General features: G+C 43.5%; 1 protein-coding gene across 1 annotated transcript in view; it reads left to right on the top strand.

The window, feature by feature from the left end:
* macf1a (microtubule actin crosslinking factor 1a) overlaps positions 1-18893 on the top strand; it is a 231471-nt gene that overhangs the window by 66156 nt on the left and 146422 nt on the right. The window contains exons 3-5 of the mRNA XM_047383195.1: positions 8228-8317; positions 9903-9980; positions 11368-11460. Coding sequence (XP_047239151.1) covers positions 8228-8317; positions 9903-9980; positions 11368-11460 — 261 coding nt within the window. The remainder of the gene's footprint in view (positions 1-8227; positions 8318-9902; positions 9981-11367; positions 11461-18893) is intronic.

Below are 18893 nucleotides of genomic sequence, written 5' to 3'. Positions count from 1 at the left end.
GACTTTAGGTATAAGTATTCAGTCGCGCTCTGCATAAAAATAAATGTACAGTTCTTTATGTTTCCTCAATAATTAAAAACAACAGAACTGCTAAATAGTCACTGTGTCCCTGTTTGCTGCCTGGTTTAATCTAAAAAATGATTTAAACCCAAAATGTCCAGTTTAGCTAACAAACTAAAGGAGAAACGCCACTGAAACAGCATGAATATTTTAGAAACTGTTAGTGTTTGGAACATCACGACGGTGCTGCAGACTACTTCCTTATTTATGAAGGCCTTTATCTTTCAAGGTCTGCTTTATTTAAATATTCTTTCTAATTATATCGAAGAGGTAGATTGATGTAATTTGGTCGACATACAGACCAGTGTAGATGGCTGACATGTGGAAGCTGCAGGAACCTGGTATAGTGGTGGCTTCATGACCATAGTGAAGGTATTTCAGGGTTCCTACAGTCTTGAAAGTTTAGAGACGTCTGGAATTTGGTTTTCATATTTTCTAGGGTTGCACCAATTTATCGGCCAGCCGATTGATCGGCTCCAATTTCCTTAATACTTACATGTGAAACCAATCTTATCTACCGATCTTATCTACTTGTCTAACTTATTATTTTGTTTCTTTTTAAAATGTGGAAAATGAAAGACTAAAGAAACTGCAATGCTCTAAACGTTTCATTTATACTTGAGAGCATTGCCTCTTGTGCAGTTAAAACAAGTTTGTATTGTTTCACGGGTATTATATAATATAATAATATATAGGGAACAGTGGGCTGCCATTGTGCTGTGCCCAAGAGCATTCAGGGGCTAAGGGTCTTGCTTAGGGACCCAGAGTGGCAGGCTGTGGGATTCGGACCAGGGTACTTGTGCCTCTCCAGGACGTAAATGCTGTGCTCTCCAACCACTAGGCCACCACTAGTGGTTGTTCATTGTTTTTGAATAAAATACAATTGGAACTTTGAAAGGTGTATTGTGACTTTATAACACCTGACAGTGTCAGTTTTATAAAACAAATCGGAGTCAGGCAAAATCGGATTCGTCACATCAGGGTTTTTAAAGATTGGTGATCGGTCAGAAAACTGCAATCGGTGCACTCCAAGTATTTTCCAGATGACTGAAAAACATTTGTTTCCAAAGTTTTATCTATTTCATCTTGTAAAAGAGAAGTTTAAATTTCTACTTACTGCAGACCTTCGCTCACGAGTTTCACTGTTAGATGCTCCACTTTGCTCTCTGCTGCCTGGTTCCTTGAAAAGCTCCTTGAAAATCAAATAAGTTCCATCTCCATCAGTTGCCTGCATGTGGACCAAATTAACACCGTTCTGTCAAATTATTAATGCTTTTAGTCATTTTATTCTGCACAATATGAAATATAACAGTCTGATATATATTTAACGTGTCCTCTCCAGTAGAGTAGCATTCTGCCAAGAAGAAGCTCGACAGATTTACTTTCACAAGTGGAGCATTGCGGCTAACCCTATCATGTTTCGCTCGATATATAAAAAAAACTTTCTTAGAAACTGCTTTGGGATTATTTCAAACAGAAAGGGAAAAAAAGAAGCAAGAAAGAGAGAGAGGTGGGACAAAAAGGTAAAAGGGAGAGAAATGGTAAATGGCCTGTACTTATATAGCGCTTTATCAAGTCCCCAGAGACCCCAAAGCACTTCACACTACATTCAGTCATTCACCCATTCATACACACATTCACACACTGACCGTGGTGAGCTACATTGGAGCCACAGCTGCCCTGGAGTAGACTGACAGAAGTGAGGCTGTCATAAACAGGCGCCACTGAGCCTTTTGACCACCATCAGTAAGCAAGGTGGGCGAAGTGTCTTCCTGGTCGCCCCCGGAAGGAGAGAGGAATAGAGGAGAGAAAGGAGGATGAAGAGATTACAACATAACACCCTAGAAGACTGCTTCTGCACCTGCAGAAACATGTATGACAACAACATTGTTACCAAAAGGGTACTAATGAATGCAAGATGTATTTAGTGGTAACTGCAGCTCAATATAGAACATTTGTGTCTCTGTTAACACCTGAATCCAAACACCTGTGGGTGTAAGTGTGAGCATGCTTGTGTATATAAGGTTTCTCCAAAAAATATTCAATAGTGAGTGTGAGGAGCCACAGACCTGCCCCCCTGGACCTGAGACAGACATAGAGGAGATCCAAGCCACAGACACCCGAAGGCCCCCCAGTGCACAGGAACCCCAGAAGGACCACCACTACTACCGCAACCTTACAAATTAAATAGGAAAAGCTTTTATTATCCATGTGTGTTTGTTTTTGGACATGAATTCACTTTTCAAATCGTATGAAGAAAAAAAAAAATAATTTTAACAAATTATGAGCAAGAAAAGAACAAAACAATACTGGAACCAAATGGAGTTGAAGAATTAGTGATTAACCTGTACAGTTTGAACTAGAGGAGAGGCATTGAATGATGATCTCTTTAAAAGCTTTCATGTCTTTCTGTTTGTCTTTTTAGACCAGAGGTTTCCAGTCCTCCAGAGCTGCCACCCTAATGCTTTTAAGTGCATCCCTTCTCCAACCCACCTGGATCAAACAGTTGAATTCCCTCCTCAGCATTCATTCAGCTCTGCAGAGGCCTGCTAACCAGGTGAACGTCAGGTTCATCTGATCCTGGTGTGTTGGAAACGCAATGCATCTAAAAGCTGCAGGAGCTCTGGGCGACTGGAGTTGGACACCCCTGCTCAGCTCACATAGTTCTGTCTCCTCTGTTAAGTTCAGTCATTTCACAACAAGCAACGCAAGGAGAATGCTGGGTATTTCTGTCACATGACCCGCGGAGGGAGCGTCAGTCTGACCCCATAACTCTGAAGCAACTGTCATCACAGCAGCGGGCCCGGGAACGTAACCCGAAATCTGCTGGCAGAGCTGCACAAACCGCTGCTTAGCCAATGTAGGTCAGAGATGGAAAGTGATAGTTTGTTACAGAGAAATCAGCTTTATTCCCTATCTTATTCATCTGTCAGCCTCATTGTATGAATTCATGTTGCAGCAGCGTTGAAAAGCAAAATCAAGATGAAATTATTGATATTGCACCTTAAAGGGGATTATTGGTCAGCTTAAAAACTAATTCAAACTAAACGGCAGGGTTGTTGAGACGTATCGAAGTAGTTTGAACTTTTTTACAGTATATGATTAAAACCTTTCAGCAAATATAAATAAGTGAATATTAGTGCAGAAAGCTGAGCTCCAAAAAAGAGGCAGTAACAGCTGCAGAAATATAGGAAACAAAATAATCTGAATCTTTTTAAACGTTTCTTTATCCTCTCACTAAGCATGTAGTGCTGCTTAATGAGAAAATGTCTGATTTCTAAAGCTGATCTAATTTATGTTTAGACTTCGCTGCTCCTTGCGCTCATCTGGCAACTCTAAGAGCGGAGACCTCCTGCATTTCAGCAAGAATGGAACAGCAAATACAGACAAGAAGCAGCCAAAAGTGAAAGAATGCAATTGATAAATTTGGAGACAAAAGGCCGTGAAAGAAAAGAGAAAAAGAACTGAGCGAACTCTATTCTCAGCTTCCCTCAGGGTGACATCAACGCTCCTCGTTTCCTGTTTGCTTTGCGTCTGTAGTCTGGAATGCTTGTGGCTGCTCAGGTGTTAACAGGTATGTGTGTTTAGGCTCTCACATGTGCCTATATAAAGAGGACCTTCTCAGCTACCTGCTGGCACACACAAACACATTCTGACCCTGCAGGTTGTCCAATCAGTCGTGTCTAATGTAGCAGCTGGGAAGTAGGAAACCAGAGGGGAAGGCAGCTTGTTGGTTTCCAGTCTTTAGGCCGAGTCAGATTGTTTTATTCAGATATATACATATAACTGCTGGTCATCAAATTAGAGTATCATGAAAAAATTGATTTATTTTAGTAATTCTATTCAAAAAGTGAAACTTGTATATTATATTTATTTGTTGCACACAGACTGATATATTTCAAATCTTTACTTATTTTAATTTTGATGATTATAACTGACAACTAATGAAAACCCCAAATTCAGTATCTCAGAAAAGTAGAATATTACTTAAGACCAATACAAAAAAGGATTTTTAGAAATGTTGGCCAACTGAAAATATGAACATGAAAAGTATGAGCATGTACAGCACTGGTTGGGTCTGGCATATTGCATCTTCCTCTTGACAATACCCCCTAGATTTTCTATGGGGTTAAGGTCAGGAGAGTTTGCTGGCCAATTAAGAACAGGGATACCATGGTCCTTAAACCAGGTACTGGTAGCTTTGGCTCTGTGTGCAGGTGCCAAGTCCGGTTGGAAAATGAAATCTGCATCTCCATAAAGTTGGTCAGCAGCAGGAAGCATGAAGTGCTCTGAAACTTCCTGGTAGACGGCTGTGTTGACCTTGGACCTCAGAAAACACAGTGGACCAACACCAGCAGATGACATGGCACCCCAAACCATCACTGACTGTGGAAACTTTACACTGGACCTCAAGCAACATGGATTCTCTTCCTGCAGACTCTGGGACCTTGATTTCCAAAGCAGATGCAACATTTACTTTCATCAGAGAACATAACTTTGGACCACTCAGCAGTAGCCCAGTCCTTTTTGTCTTTAGCCCAGGCAAGACGCTTCTGACGCTGTCTCTTGTTCAAGAGTGTCTTGACACAAGGAATGCGACAGCTGAAAGCCATGTCTTGCATACATCTGTGTGTGGGGGTTCTGGAAGAACCGACTCCAGCTGCTGTCCACTCTTTGTGAATCTCCCCCACAATCCTCTCCAGGGTGCGGTTATCCCTATAGCTTGAACACTTTTTTCTACCACATCTTTTCCTTCCCTTCGCCTCTCTATTAATGTGCTTGGACTCAGAGCTCTGTGAACAGCCAGCCTCTTTAGCAATGACCTTTTGTGTCTTGACCTCCTTGGTCAAGGTGTCAATGGTCGTCTTCTGGACAAATGTTAGGTCAGCAGTCTTCCCATGATTGTGTTGCCTACAGATATACCTATATATATATGTATGTATATATATATATGTATGTATATATATATATATACATATATATATATATATACATATACATATATATATATATATATATATATATATATATATATGTATGTATATGTATATATATATGTATGTATATATATATATATATATATATACATACATATATATATATATACATACATATATATATATATATATATGTATGTATATATATATATACATACATATATATATATATATATACATATATATATATATATGTATGTATATGTATATATATATACACACTCACCGGCCACTTTATTAAGTACACCTGTCCAACTGCTCGTTAACGCAAATTTCTAATCAGCCAATCACATGGCAGCAACTCAATACATTTAGGCATGTAGACATGGTCAAGATGATCTGCTGCAGTTCAAACTGAGCATCAGAAAGGAGAAGAAAGGTGATTTAAGTGACTTTGAACGTAGCATGGTTGTTGGTGCCAGACGAGCTGGTCTGAGTATTTCAGAAACTGATGATCTACTGGGATTTTCACGCACTACCATCTCTAGGGTTTACAGAGAATGGTCTGAAAAAGAGAAAATATCCAGTGAGCGGCAGTTCTGTGGTCGCAAATGCCTTGTTGATGCCAGAGGTCAGAGGATAATGGCCAGTCTGGTTCGAGCTGATAGAAAGGCAACAGTAACTCAAATAACCACTCGTTACAACCAAGGCATGCAGAAGATCATCTCTGAACAACACGTCAAACCTTGAGGTGGATGGGCTACAGCAGCAGAAGACCACATCGGGTGCCACTCCTGTCAGCTAAGAACAGGAAACTGAGGCTACAATTCGCACAGACTCACCAAAACTGGACAATAGAAGATTGGAAAAACGTTGCCTGGTCTGATGAATCTCGATTTCTGCTTCAACATTCAGACGGTAGGGTCAGTATTTGGCGTCAACAACATGAAAGCATGGATCCATCCTGCCTTGTATCAATGGTTCAGGCTGGTGGTGGTGGTGTAATGGTGTGGGGGATATTTTCTTGGCACACTTTGGGCCCCTTGGTGCCAATTGAGCATCGTGTCAACACCACAGTCTACCTGAGTATTGTTGCTGACCATGTCCATCCCTTTATGACCACAGTGGACCCATCTTCTGATGGTTATTTCCAGCAGGATAACCCACCATGTCATAAAGCACGAATCATCTCAGACTGGTTTCTTGAACATGACAATGAGTTCACTGGACTCAAATGACCTCCACAGTCACCAGATCTCAATCCAATAGAGCACCTTTGGGATGTGGTGGAACGGAGATTCTCATCATGGATGCAGCTGACAAATCTGCAGCATCTGAGTGAAGCTATCATGTCAATATGGACCAAACTCTCTGAGGAATGTTTCCAGTACCTTGTTGAATCTATGCCACCAAGGATTAAGGAGAGTCCGGACGATAGTCGAACACCACGGCTTCAGGAGGAGCAGTGTGGTTTCGTCCAAGTTGTGGGATACTGGACCAGCTCTACACCCTCTACAGGGTGCTCGAGGGTTCATGGGAGTTTGCCCAACTGGTCCACATGTGCTGTGTGAACCTGGAGAAGGCATTCTACCAGGTGTACGGAGTCAGGGGCCCTTCATTACGGGACGTCCGTCTCTGTACAAGCAGAGCAGGAGTTTGGTTTGCATTGCCGGCAGTAAGTTGGTCTTTTTCCCGGTGTATGTTGGACTCTGGCAGGACCGCCCTTTGTCAACGGTCCTGTTCATAACTTCAGTGGACAGGATTTCTATACACAGCCAAGGGCTGGTGGGGTCTGGTTTCGGGACCAGTGTCCGGTACAGTATAGTGTTCAGGTGAACAACAAGGTGTTCACCTGAACAGGTGCTATAACACTCAGAGTTTGGCCTCTACCCGTTTTTTTGTTGGTTTTGTGGAAATCCTCCATCAACTGCTTAGTTTTCCTCTCATTGATCTGAAGGTGGTTCCACAGGGATCAGTCCAGGGTATCATTTGGCTGTGTGGAGTTGAGCACAAATTGAACTTAAATTGAACTAGCTGTATCCTTCAGCCTTTAATATTTTTGTAGTTTGGATCGAAACGGAGCAAAGGGACACTGGGTCTGCTTCGTGTCTACTGTTTGTGTCTTCTCATGGTCTGCTTCATTGAAATGTGGTGATGTGATACCGAAAACATTCTCAAAAGTTCTAATCTGTCATGTTTTATAAGTCAAGAGGTCTAAAAGAAGTGAAGATAATTTAAAAAGAAAAGTCTAAACCAAATAATACACAGAACAAAAATAGAAGAAAGAAGGTATACATTAGGAGGTCTGGGTGAGAGATGGCCAAGGGGCGAAACTGGCTGTGTTGAGCTTCCAGTAACCTTCTAGTAAATCTCCCAGTTAGGTTGACTAGAAACGAAACAGAAGCTCTGGGACAACAAAGCCCTATTAGATTAATAGGTTGTCTTATTTTGAGCCAGCTTGCTTTTTCCGGTCCTCTAATTAACACCGAGTCCAGAGGCTGATGATCCACAGATGCAGAAAGATGACTGTGACACAGAGAGCTGAATCAGCCTCTAAAATTACTGTGACTGAAAATATTTTCCTGCAATCTTTTCAGCAACATTTCAACCAGCTCTTGTAAATCTGTTGCCCTCTGCTGGTTAGCACAGGCATTGCAGGTTCGTGTCCTGATGCCAAGACTGTAGCCAAGCTTCATCTCTGCAGGTTTAGCAAGCTGTAAGGCGTGGAGACGTGTGTCCTCTGTTGAAGGTGACTGTTATGGGATGCCAACTGGAAAATAAAAGCATCTCTTTAGCAGCTGCATGACTGGATCTCTGCTTTAATTTTGTTTTAAGCATTTCTTCCAAATACTTTCTTCTTGTTTTGGTTCATAATTTCAAATGTTTGTGACAAAAAGAATTGAAGCAAATTAGAGATTCAGGTTTATGTTTAAAGACAGTCTGTTTTATATTTAATGTATTGAACCAGTATTAGTCTTCCTCATTCAGCCTGAAAACAACACCAAACTAGATGTTCAGCCTAGTTTAGCTGCTGAGTCACTGTGAGAAGCTATCTCCTCCTCCCTCCACAAGAGGCCACAGCTTGTGCTTTATCTGTTGCCGTGGTAACCGCCTCCAGCAGCCATGTCAGTGGTGGTTTGATCGGGTCGATGGATGAATCAACAGACCGAGGATTGGGCTGTGGCATTAACCTTTGTTTGCTTCTCTTTCTCTCCCTATCTGTCATCCAGGTGAGGAAGCACATCACAGACCTGTATGAGGACCTGAGGGATGGACACAACCTGATTTCCCTGCTGGAGGTCCTCTCTGGAGTCACACTGGTATGAAAACACACTTTTTTCCTTTTACCCCCCTTATAAGACTCCTCAGGAGACAAACAGTGGTTTAAAATGTTGATGTGGGTCTTTGCTGCCAAACTTTGAAAGTCGGAGCAGAGAGCATGGTACCTCCAGCTGGACCTGAGCAGGTTTGTCGCTGATGCGGACGGACGGACTGCTGTGATGTGACGCAAGACGGTTCAGTTAGTCACGCAGACGAGCACAGACTGGCGCCTGACTCTGGCCTCTGTTCTGTTTGGGCTCACGCACATCCAGGATGCTGACTGTGTTCCTCCAGAGGGACAGATCCACATAACAGAACCTGACAGGCCGACTGTGACTGGGACATAATGACCAACAGGCTTTTCTCAGGGTCATCCAAGGATCCCAGCGTTTGTGTTTTATGAGCCGAACTGAGGTCCAGAGGTCACAGACTTCAGTGCTCGTCTGCCAGATGTCCTGGAGCTTTGAACTAGAGCATCAAACTTCTAAAACTCAGGCTTTTTCTTTTAATAAACTGAGAACACAATGTTTAATTAATGACTCCATCATTAGATGATGTTTATTTATCGCATCAATTTTTCTAGACTTCATTTTTTCCATTTCCTTTATCATCTCTGTTTATGTCTATCACTGTTACCATAGCAACAAAAGGGAGGCTTCGCCCCTAAAAGGGCATATGCCTCTCGAGCCCCGCCTCTCATCTTGCTCAGAGGAGAGGAGGATGATGATGAAGAGGAGGAAGAGGAAGGAACTCAGGGAGTATGTTTAAACTCAAACCACCTTCTGACCTTTCAGTTCCACCCTCTGCCCTGCGGGAGGAGCTATTAGGTAGCATGAGTGTGCTGTGCCACAGGTCCAACAAAACCAGGCTGCACAGAATCACAAGCTCAGCTGTTCTGCATGAATTACACGAAGTTGTTGCTAAAATACAAAGTTTAGTCATGTTCAGAAAACACAGATAACATTTTTACATTTAGTCTGCATTTCTAGGCCTCACGTTCCCAAGACTAGACAAAAAAATTCATAACATCACGAGCAGACGAATAACATCAGGATAGAATGACAGTTTAGTATTTAGACAAATAAATGAACAAGATTCAGCCGAAAATAATCAGCAGAATTATACCAATAAGACTGCAAAAATATTTTAACTAAAATATCAAAAAAATTAGACAAAGTATCATTTAAGAATAAGGAAAAGATCAACAACTGCCAGCTTTACAATTCTCTTATTAATCCTGAGTGAACTCACATCTGCATCCTTAAATCTGCTTCAGTTTGGGTGATTTTCTTCTTTTTCTGCTTTTACACTGAAACTTTAACCGACCAACACTTTATCCGGGATCAACGGGAAATCTGCTGACAGATGATGAAAACTTGCAGAGCAAAGTTTGCAGTTTAAAAGCCAACCAGCAATCTTTGCTCCACAAGTTTGACATGTTTTTATCAGCAGATGTTGAAGATGGCGCCTCCTGGAGGATTGTTTGATCGTCCTTGCCTTCATAGCATGGACTTTAATGACTTTAATGCGTGCTTTAAAATGAACATTTCTCATGTTCAGTTTGTCCGCTCTGTTTGGTTTCAGCCCAGAGAAAAGGGACGGATGAGGTTTCATCGACTCCAGAACGTTCAAATCGCGCTGGACTTCCTCAAACAGAGACAGGTAACAGAGCCTCAACATGGCCGTTTTAATACTGCTGTTAATGTCGTGACGGATATTCTGTTGAACTGATCAACAAAAACGTGGGGGGAACATACAGGCTCCAGATACAATAACCTGCTTGCATTGGCGTGGACGTCCTTAAACTAATATTTTATTAAAGCTCCTTTTGATTCAGTTTCAGCATTCGATCTTCCTGAGTTCACACCTGTCATCATTAGTGGTGAATCTAATTACCTGGAAATGAAGTTCAGGTCTCCTCCAGGATTTTCCTGACATTTGCTCCTGTAAATCTTTTAGCTAAAGCTGTAGTTTGCAGAGAGGCTTCAGAGGAGCAAAATCTTATTAAGGCTAATTATTTTTACACCATGGCAGAGTGAAGAGGGTCACTTCATGCATACAGTATACTGGTCAGGGTGGCTACAAAAAGAACAAGCAACATTGAAGCAGCTGCTGGAAGCTCTGGATTTACTGGTTTGGGCTAAAATCTACAAAAACCTTGAGGGAGAATGTGTTCTGATCTGATTAAACTAAAGTCCAAATGGTTTGGTTGACGCAAAAACAACACCAAGCATCTCTGAAAGAACACAGTGAGGCATGGTGTTGGCAGTATCATGATGAGGGATATGCATCTTCAGATCAAACTCAGGTTTTTGTCAAGCCAAATGAGATCATATCGGATATAAATAGCAGCCAGTTCTGACCTAAAAGTCCAAACTATATATTCATCGGAGGAACAGTCGGGTCATCTGGAGAGGTCTGTGGACATGAGACATTCGGACAATGTTTGCAAGATACCAAGAGCAAATATGTAACAATTAGACCAGAAACCTGAAGTAAAATATTTAATATAAAATCAACCTAAAAATATTTTCAGATATGTTTTACCTGAGCTGAAAGCCAAGGAGATAGAGCAAAGACCCTCCTGTCTGGTTTAGGGGTGAATTGATTCAGAGCTGGACCCAATAAGACAGGACCAGATGATGTTTTACTTCATCTGGTCCTGTCTTAACTATTAATTCTCTTTAGTCTGTAGTTTTTATCATTTAAACTTATTTGATTTCAGTGAGCTGTTCACTCTGACCCGTCTGACAGGACGTTCCGTTTTGCACATGTGAACTGGTGGATCAGAACCTACAGTATGTCGGCCTGTTTGGTTTTTCTGAGGGTCTGGGTCCAGTAACAAGCTGCAGCATCTCTGACGTCTGGAGACTGGAGGACTTTTCTTCCTCTTCACTCTGTTAGACTTTAACCGCAGGTCTAATTATGCAGGCTGGGGGCGGAGCCTAAAACACCTTAATGAGCTCCACTTATTGGATCTCTATTTTAATGTTCGACACATGATCAGATCTCAAACACACGTTTGTCCTGCTTTTATCTTGTTTTTTAGGTCAGACTGGTGAACATCCGGAACGATGACATCACTGATGGGAACCCCAAACTGACGTTAGGACTCATCTGGACCATCATCCTCCACTTCCAGGTCTGAGCTACTCACATGGAGCCTCTGGCTCCATCTAATTGCTGGAATGAATTGCTGCGCTTTGTTGAAACTTGATGAAAAACCTACACACAGTTTTCCTGAAATCAGCTCATTCTGCTTTCCCACTGAGGGCAATTAAACTGGAGGCTGTGTTGGGCAGAAAATGTAGATTATTTTACTTCAGAGATGGTGACCTGAGTATCTTTGGTTCTCTCTTGTGAAATCTTCTGGGTTCTGGTTCTGGTTCCATACAGGACGGAAGATCAGATGAGCAGGCTCTGATCAGAGATGTGAGACGAGCCCAGGAGCTAAAAATAAAGATTTAGAGCAGACGCTGCTCTGGATTTTGCCTCCAGCTGGGTGCTGCTTGTAGGCCGACGTGATTGATGCATGAAGATGCTGATGGTCTGCAGGATCTGTGGCTCTACCTGATGCTCCATGTTTGCAGTTTTTCTTATTTCTAAAAGGTTTTAACATATTTTTCCTTATTTCTATTCCCTGTTGTGATGCTGTAAGCAGCAGCAGCTACTTGTCTTTAGTCATGTGACCCTTGACAAGGTGATGCTGCCAGCTGGTTGCCATGGAGACCGTCGTATAGCTGGCTGTGGGGGCCTGACTCAGCGGTTTGGCCACAGAATAATTTTGGTGAAGAGATTAAAGGAGGAAGGAGGTTTAATCCTGATGATGGACGGGACTGAGGCTGCAGGAGGATTACAGAGAGAGTTGAGGGAGGTTGAAGATGATGTTCACTGTTTCACATTGGAGCTACAGTGGGAAACTGGTCTGTCTTGGAGACTTGATGTCCACCCTTTCTATTCAGCATGTCTAAAAGTCGAGAACAAAACATTACGAACGAATGTTATCTAGAGGTTTCAAAGAAAGCATGGTTTCATCTCATACTCTAAGGTACAGCTCGTTTCTCTAATTAGATGGGACTGCACTAAAAATGAGTCCAAAGGAAAACTTTAAAGCAGAAAGCTGTGAGAACTGCTGATCAAGTCCCACTTTACGGTACCGTAAGAACATCTTGGAAGGAGAAATGAGGGCTGGATCAATGACCTAAGACTTATTTTATCATTTGAGTGCATCTAGTTAGCTTATTGGTATTCATCCACTTCCAGATGACTAAATGTCACTTTTAATTTCTTTTGTCTGTGAAGATCTAAGCTCTAATCCTCCCTCAGATATCAGACTCTTAACTGTAGACGTCAGTGGCTGCAGAGTGAACCTCATTAAGTTTAAGGCTGTAGTTCTGCTCTGACTCTGATTGGCACCGGATAATTGATGCTACAGAGAAACTGGGGCCTAATTGGTTGTAAAGTTGAAACATTTCCTGCAGCAGTTTTGCTCCCCTGATGGTGATGAAGTTCTGGAGAAGGCCTGGAGGTCTGTGTGAGCAGGACTCAGCTGCTTGCAGGGACTCTCCCAAAGCAGTCAGTTTCCTTTAACTCAGAGCTGAAATTGGTTTCTGTTTCACATCCTGTTACAGACCGTTTCATCATCTGGATCAGGCAAACATCTTCCCCAGCAGTTCTGAACTCTTTGTCCTCCTTTATACAACCCACTCTGCAGTTACTCTCCATCACCACAAGGTGTCACTGTTGAGGTGAACACGCCAGTCTCCATCCTCCAAGTAGTCTTCCTGCTGCCCTGTGGCTGCCTCTGATTGGCTGACCAGGCTGCTTGTCACACCAAGTCCCTCCAATCCCTGGAGTTAGTTTTTCCACAGAGCTCTGAAGGCTTCATGCAGGCTTGCTGCTTTATCTCCTGACCTGTCAGAGTGGCTCTGCATTAAAGAGTAAGCAGGTCATCACTCCTGCTTATTATTGTAAATTATTACAGTCTAGACCTTTGCATACAGTTATGTTTGTGTTAGAGGGGAAGCTTTAAACTTTTTCACTCGTGTGAAACATGCAAATAGTCAAAATAAATTACGTTTATTAGTAAAAGTTTCTGCTCATTCTTTATAAAGCCATGAATTTATGAAAAAACAAAAGCAAGAAATATTCCTCATTTCACTGAAATAATGAAAATTATGAATTTTATGCACAAATTAGTGTTTAACATTAGACAGCAGTGGCTGCAAATATAAACAGTTTAACTGATGGTGCAAGTAGAGCCAGAAATCTGAAATAATAAACAAATTATTTTAATTCATAGAGATTTCAACTGCAGGCTGTCGTTTCAGACAGAGAGATGCAGGGTTCATGCATCACTTGCTCAAGAGCTGGCAGAAAAAATCTTCAGCTTTTTAGATCCAAGTGAGCAGTTATTTTAAATGTCAAATACACACTAAAACACACAGGAGCACTACTAAAATACTTTTTTCTGACAGGGCCACTCTTGACTCCTGTAACATTTCAGAGGGTTGGATCATATGGAGCTGGATTCTTGAACATTCCTTTTCTTCAACTTCTCTGGATCGTTCAGAGCCTTGGTTCCTCTATGGTGCTTTCTTCTCGTAAGATCTGCCTGAAAGCTTTTTATAGGATTTAGGCCTGACAACCGAGGAGGTCTGCTAAAACCATTTCTGCATTGATAGGGTCATATGATTTGGATCCTGCTCAAAGATCCGGTAAAGTTTTCTGGAACATCTAACCAGATCTTTATGTTTTGATATATCAAGGACAACGAGGTTCCCAGGGCCTTTGGAAGAGAAAATGGCCCACAGCATCACAGACCCTTCACCTTACTAGGGCTTTCTTGCAGTTTGTGCTCTAAATAACTGACCCAAACTACAACGTCTTTTTAAATAATCATGTTATTAATTATGTTTTTCTAACTTGAGTGATAATTCTGGTCCTCCTTTGCTGCTGGTTGAGGAAATCCTGGGTGGATTGTGACAGAACTTGTATTCTCTTTCAGAACTCTTGGTTTTGTGTAGAAGCTTTGTGTTGAACAGCTGAGACCCAGTTTTCTGATTCCATTGCTTGTAGTTTTAACTGTGTTTGGTGTTCATTTCTGAGGAGGCCATCCGTGTCTGTGTTTAACAGCAACAAAAGTAGAAAATCAAAAGTTAAATGCTTCCCCCGGTACCGGTGCTGGGGCTGAAGACGGTTACCACCAATCAGCTGTGTTTGAAACTAGATCCACCTGGATTGTTTGGTTGTTGCTGTAATTTAGTCTCAGCTGGTCAAGTTAAAGTCTCTGTAGAGTTTAGAGAGATCCACATGCTCACAGTTGGATGGTAGGACAAGAAAAGGCTTTTTCCCAAACAAGCAGCTGGCATGAAGACTGCATCTAATGCTTGTTATGGACACTTGTGACCTCAAGGCGGCACGTTTTACTGCAGTTTTCCAGCAGTGACCCCTGGTGCCATCCTCCTCACCATGCGTGGTCGCAACATCAACTCATTGAGTGGTGCTTTTCTCCCATTGGTTCCAGTTTTTTGTCTGTGATGTTCTATGATGCTTGATGTCAAGAAAAGATGATTGATCAGGATTGTTTCACTCGGTCTTCCCTGATCTTCAGTCACTTTCTGCACACATCTTCACTCTGCAGCCATTGTGACTGCAGCTCAGCACAGGATCACATCTAGGAGCTATATTCATAAATCTCGGTGCTCTGATGGGTGGGAACCCTGCAGATGCTTAAAACCGCTATATGTGAGGGTGGAGTCATGCCTAAGAACAATTTTAGATGGATCTTATGTTCAAAATTCCTGGAATAATTCAGTTACCAGTTTATCCGTTGTTTCTTTAACTGTTAAATAGTTCGATCTGTTTGAAGCAAATTCAACATTTCTTCTTCAAAAACCAACGGCAGTTTTCAGTGAGGTAACGGAGAAGAGTTTCTGTGCAAAAACCCTCCAATCCTGCACATTACTATGAGTGTGCATAAATTGATTGTGGTTAGATAATGAAACATTTATCCTCAGATTGCTGTCTGTCCCTGTTGCAGCCTGTTGTTTAGGGCATCGTTTGGGCCAAGTGTGTGTTTGTGGCACAGAAAGCTGTTCGCTAACAGCTGAGAGAGAGAGTGAAGGGAGTGATGAGGAAGCGGATTGGTGGAGGAAGAGAGCCAAGAATGGGAGGGGTGGGCTGGTGAGGGATCGAGCAGAGGAGAGAGTGAAGCCGCAGCAACCAGGAGATAAAAGCTTTTTCTCTTCTTCCGCCGGCATCTGCGAGCCTCGGATAAAGCTGAGCTGTGCAGCCGGTGGAGGGAGCGGCAGATCCAGGCTGCCTGCTGTTGGATCAGCAGGCCTCAAACCACAAACATACAGCAAGGAAAGATCCCATCATCCCTCAGCTGATTGGAGGGGCCGCCCAACATCGCAGGAACGCTCAGTGCTCATCCAGCCTCCAGCGTATCAATCGGATCAGCCCAGCTCTGCTCTGAAGGTTTCGTTTTAGCCGGAGACACCTCCCGTCTTTGTTTCTGAGGGGACGTGATGTTTTTATGCGGTTCTGCTTTATTTTCGGGACTATCCTTCACTAGACTCTGAATCCCTTTTGCTCTGCTCCAGATATACTGCACATCTGCACAAGAAATCAATCTTGTTGTGGAACTGAAAGTCCTCACTGAATCTAACGGAGGACCAGAACTGTTTTGTGTTGAGTCTATGTCGTAACCCAGAGGCCTTTTCCTAAAAAACAGACATAAGAAGTAATTAACAGACTGTAGTTGTACTTTTGGCATCTTCATCCAAGTCCTGCCTACAACCTGCAAACTGTGGGTTTTTCCAGCTGTTGCATCGTCGCACTGCACCACCTGATGAGGAGAAAGGGCTCCTGAGTTCCTGAGGGTTCCTGGCAAAATGAAAACTCTGAACCTCAGGGATTGATGCGGAGGTGGGGAGGATCTTTCAGGGGAGAGGGCTGTAATCCCCAGCTTTCCCGCTGGCTTCATGTGGGTTTATTTTCCCATTTTCAGACCTCATATTCAGACTCTTCATCCTGCCAGCTGTTTTAAATGCCACCTCACTGAGGATAAAAACACTTGTCAGAGGAGCAGAATCACCACAGGAAAAATCGCCTGAATGGTCCGGATCAAACGGTTTGGAGGTGGGAACCTGAGGCTCTGATTGAGTTTTTAATGAGCTGTCGGAGTATTGGCCGGACTTTCCTGCAATCTGTTGCAGCATTGGCTGTCAGCTCACTCTTGTCACGCACGTCCAGTCTGCAGGACGTTCTGCCTCGGCAGAATTTTCTGCTCCAGCGTGAATACCGTGGGAAGACCTTAGATACAGCTCTAACTTCTCCTCTGCTGCATTAACATTACCACAGCGTGGCCTGGATATCATTAATTCATGAGCTCAGATAGAGCTCTTCGACCTGGAAACTCAGCATCCCTTCGTTCAGGTTCTATTGGTTGCAATGAAACAGGAGCAGAAATGAAGGTTTTTCTCACTCCGGGCTGTAGCTGTCATCAGTTTTCCTGAGAGGTCAAGGGGTCATATGATTGAAGAAGATGAGACTATAAACAGTTTTACATTCATTTCTCTAGCCTCACTTTGAAGGTGGGGTGTCTGGAGAATTCCCAATGGGCTGAAAATGACTCATGATCCCCTCCAACATGTTGCCTTACGCTAGTTTACCGATAAATCCGACTCCTGAGCTGGACTGGGCCGTAATAACTGTCTCCTTCCACTGAAACAGCTGAAGCACCCAGCTGTCTGCACAAACACAGACCGGAGAACATACTTCCTGAATCTCCTGCAGGTCAGAAGAGGTGTGAAGGTTGATCTCCTTCTTTTGCCAAATCCATCTTTCCATTCAACTTCCTGTTTTACTGCCTTCCTTTCCCCTTGTGGCATTATCGGAGACATGGGGAACTCCATGGGCTGTGTTCGGCCTCTTCGTGAGGGGGATCAGGACGGAGCAACGACTCTTTCACCAAAGAAACGCCTGCGTTTCAGACGAAAGCAGAAGGGCAATAAGAACTGGAGAGCAGAGGACGAAAAACAGAACCGGGTGCTTCAGCGAGGCCATGAGCCTAAAGAGGACGATCTGGAGAAGGAGAAAAGACCTGAAGAAACAGAGTGCAGCAGAACAGTGCCTGAATCCCACTTAAGTCATTCCAGAACCGATCCACACAGCAATACTCTGTCCCCGGGCTCTGTGGGCACCTCTTTGGGGGGGCTGTTGAGCAGCAGAAGACTTGAAGTGACCCCCACGCCCAGCCCAGCCTGGAGAGGGGTCTTCTGCTTTCCCGGGGAGGAAGACACCGTCAGTGCGATCATAGACGTCTCCAGCATCCCAAGCCAAACAACTACCACCACCCCGGTCAACGCGGCCTCGGCCCTCGGGAGTACCACTCCAGGGGGGGGCAGGGTCTGCCGGGTTCGGGAGACAGTTCAGGGGGTTGTAGAAAAGCCCTGGATACAGAAGAAGGGGGTTGTGGAGAAGGACAAAGTGAATAAGGATGGAGGGGAAAGTAGGAATAAGCCGATCGTGGATACACCTTCTGTAAAAGAGCTTAAAGGTGTAGTCCATATCCGAGAGGTGGATGGGAAGCTCTGTGTGGTGAGGACGGTCTACCCCAGTGATTTGGGCTCCCCACTTTGGAAAGATGAAGATGACGTGGAAGTTCATATAGAGCCTCCTGGACCATCAACAGTCACAGGAAATATTCTGAAAGTCCATCTGTTGGAGGATGGGAATAGAAGCAAAACATCAGCAGGGGATTTGCCCACGTCCTCCAACCAGCTGCAGATTCAGGACCCCATGAATGCATTCAGGCTGGACTCCCAAGGGATGTCGTCTCTTTTCGAGTCGGGCTACTCCAGCGATCTTCCACTGACATCTCCAGAAACGGCTGGTACCACTCCCAGTCAGACAGACTGGGGAGGCCTAACCAGCAGCTCGTCGGAGAAACTGGACTCTACAATGCAGAGTCCGCTGGCGCCGCAGAAACAGTTTGCTTCAAAACAGCTGCCGCAGGTTTGCGTCTAATATAGAATACATATTTAAGAGAGAAATGCAGCTTTATGGGAGAGGAATCATACCGTTTACACCAGTGGTGTCCTCAGTAGATAGGGGTTTGTCTTGTAACTGGTGGGTTGCCATTTCCAGTCCCCCTCAGTCGATGTGTCCTTGGGCAAGACACTTCACCCTCCTTGCCTGCTGATGCTGGTTAGAAGGTCCGGTGGTGCAGATTGTATGGCAGCCTCACTTCTGCCAGTCTGGCCCAGGGCCGCTGTGTCTACCATGTAGCTCACCACTGTCAGTGTGTGAACTGGTGGATGAACTGGTGGATGACTGATTGTAGTGGAAAGCGCTTTGGAAGTTATTGGTAGGAAGGTAAATGACTTCTTAAAAGAACGACATTCAGTCAAAATATTTAGTGTATTCTCAGCAGACCGGACTTGAACTGGACTCACTCTTGCTTTATTTAGCAAATCGGCGTGTACTAGTTTTTTTGAGTTAGTCCCTGGATACATGAGGCCCTATTTGCTATGAAGTTAAAGAGAATGCAAAAAGGGCGCTTATTAA

Source organism: Girardinichthys multiradiatus, chromosome 13 (genome assembly GCF_021462225.1).
Source record: "Girardinichthys multiradiatus isolate DD_20200921_A chromosome 13, DD_fGirMul_XY1, whole genome shotgun sequence".
Classification (NCBI taxonomy): domain Eukaryota; kingdom Metazoa; phylum Chordata; class Actinopteri; order Cyprinodontiformes; family Goodeidae; genus Girardinichthys; species Girardinichthys multiradiatus.
The sequence above is the reverse complement of the archived record's forward strand: the minus strand, read 5'-3'. Positions and strand labels throughout refer to the sequence as shown.